Source organism: Carlito syrichta, unplaced genomic scaffold, assembly GCF_000164805.1.
Source record: "Carlito syrichta isolate Samal-C Ts95f unplaced genomic scaffold, Tarsius_syrichta-2.0.1 Scaffold287895, whole genome shotgun sequence".
Classification (NCBI taxonomy): domain Eukaryota; kingdom Metazoa; phylum Chordata; class Mammalia; order Primates; family Tarsiidae; genus Carlito; species Carlito syrichta.
The window spans coordinates 120,032-121,650 of record NW_007231991.1 but is presented as its reverse complement, the minus strand read 5'-3'; the positions used below and the strand labels follow the sequence as shown (position 1 = coordinate 121,650).

The 1,619-nt window shown below is 49.7% G+C and overlaps 1 protein-coding gene across 1 annotated transcript in view; it reads right to left on the bottom strand.

The window, feature by feature from the left end:
* Window positions 1-1,619, bottom strand: part of CCM2L (CCM2 like scaffolding protein) — a gene marked incomplete at its 3' end in the record, with an annotated part of 68,330 nt that overhangs the window by 11,268 nt on the left and 55,443 nt on the right. The window contains exon 2 of the mRNA XM_021710001.1: window positions 1,261-1,428. Within this exon, the coding sequence (XP_021565676.1) occupies window positions 1,261-1,335 (75 nt within the window). The remainder of the gene's footprint in view (window positions 1-1,260; window positions 1,429-1,619) is intronic.

Genomic DNA, 1,619 nt, shown 5'->3' with positions numbered 1-1,619 from the left:
CCTCAGCCTTCCAAGTAGCCGGAATTACAGGCATGCACCACCACGCCCAGCTGATTTTTTGATTTATTGTAGAGATGAGGTCTTGCTGTCCAGGCGGGTCTCGAACCCGCGGGCTCAGGCAATCCACTCACCTCAGCCTCCCAAAGGCGCGGGATTACAGGCTGTCAGCTCCCAACTTTTAAGTGGATTAATTTGTTAGCTTTTCCCTTCATGTAGGGTTGCCAGATAAAATAGGGTACCAGTTAAATGTGAATTTCAAATGGACAAGAGATTTTAAGATTTTTTAAAATACTTTTAGTCCCATGCAACATTTGGGACATACTTATGCTTAAAAAAAAAGTAGTCATTGATGATCTGAAATGTAAATTTCACTAGGTGGCTTGTTGTTTGCTAAATCTGGCCATCCTACCCCCCATATCAATCTTCTTAGCCTGAATGAGTGTCTTTCGGGACTCCTTCATGGGGTTCGTGAAACAAGTCAAGCTTTTGAGTGGTCGAAGTTCTTTGTGGCCTGCCGTTAACCTGGACACTGTGAGTAGAAAGATCACTGCAGTAAAATCTCATGGGAAGCATGAAAGTTGTCAGAATCGAAACGGATCACTGTGTTCAAAACCCTGACAGACAGAATGGAGTAATCTCATGCATGAACGTCAGATAACTAGAACTATCACAAAGATGGCACAAACTACAACTTAACTGAAAGGCCAGCACAACCTTATGCACCAAAAATACTTCACAAGGACATCTGCCCGGTGACTGCCTGTCCAATGGGGCCACCCTTGTTGTTGGTCCTTGTAACTGAGGATAACTATCTCACAACAATTGTGTGACCCTCCCCACTTGTGCTTTAACAACTGCTGCCTCTCTTTGCCTCTCAGGACACGCACAGTTGGCTACGGTATGCATATTCCCACTGCAGCGACTGTTCCCGAGCAAACGTTTTCTTCTAGAGTCTCCCTCTCTGTTTGTTACTTAGGTTGACAGAAGCCAGGGGTTTCCCGTACACAGAATACTCTCCCATCCACTCTTTTCGTGGAGGCAGGTGTGAGCCCCTTATTGAGATGGGAAGACAGAGGCTCAGTGAACAGAGGTCGCCTGCTGAGGGTACACAGTATAAGGCAGGGCCACGGCTGACATGAACCCAGGCCTCTTTTCCATGAGCAACTTTCCCTGAGACAAGACTGGTCAGGGGTTGGTCTGGAGGGAAGTGGGGAGGTCTCTCCTCACCCCGAGTTGTTCCCACTCCTTCTTCACACGCACCTTGACCTCCTTCTCCAAGTAGTCGCACAGCAGAATCTGGGGGTCGATGAGGTAGTCCGGGGGATAAAGGGGCATGGAGTGCAGGGGCCGGCGGCTCACGCTGCTCCGGAGGGCTGCCCGGCGTGCGGCCTTGGGGAACACCAGCCTGCGGATGGGAGCTACGAAGCCCTGGGGAGGAAGGGAGATAACAGGAAACAGTGGCTGGTTTTATCGAGCACTTACCTTGCTCACTTTTGTTTACATTACCTAATTCTCACAAAAACTGCAGAATCAAGCCGGGCTCGGTGGCTCAGCCTGTAATCCCGCGCCTTTGGGAGGCTGAGGTGAGTGGATTGCCTGAGCCCACGGGTTTGAGACCA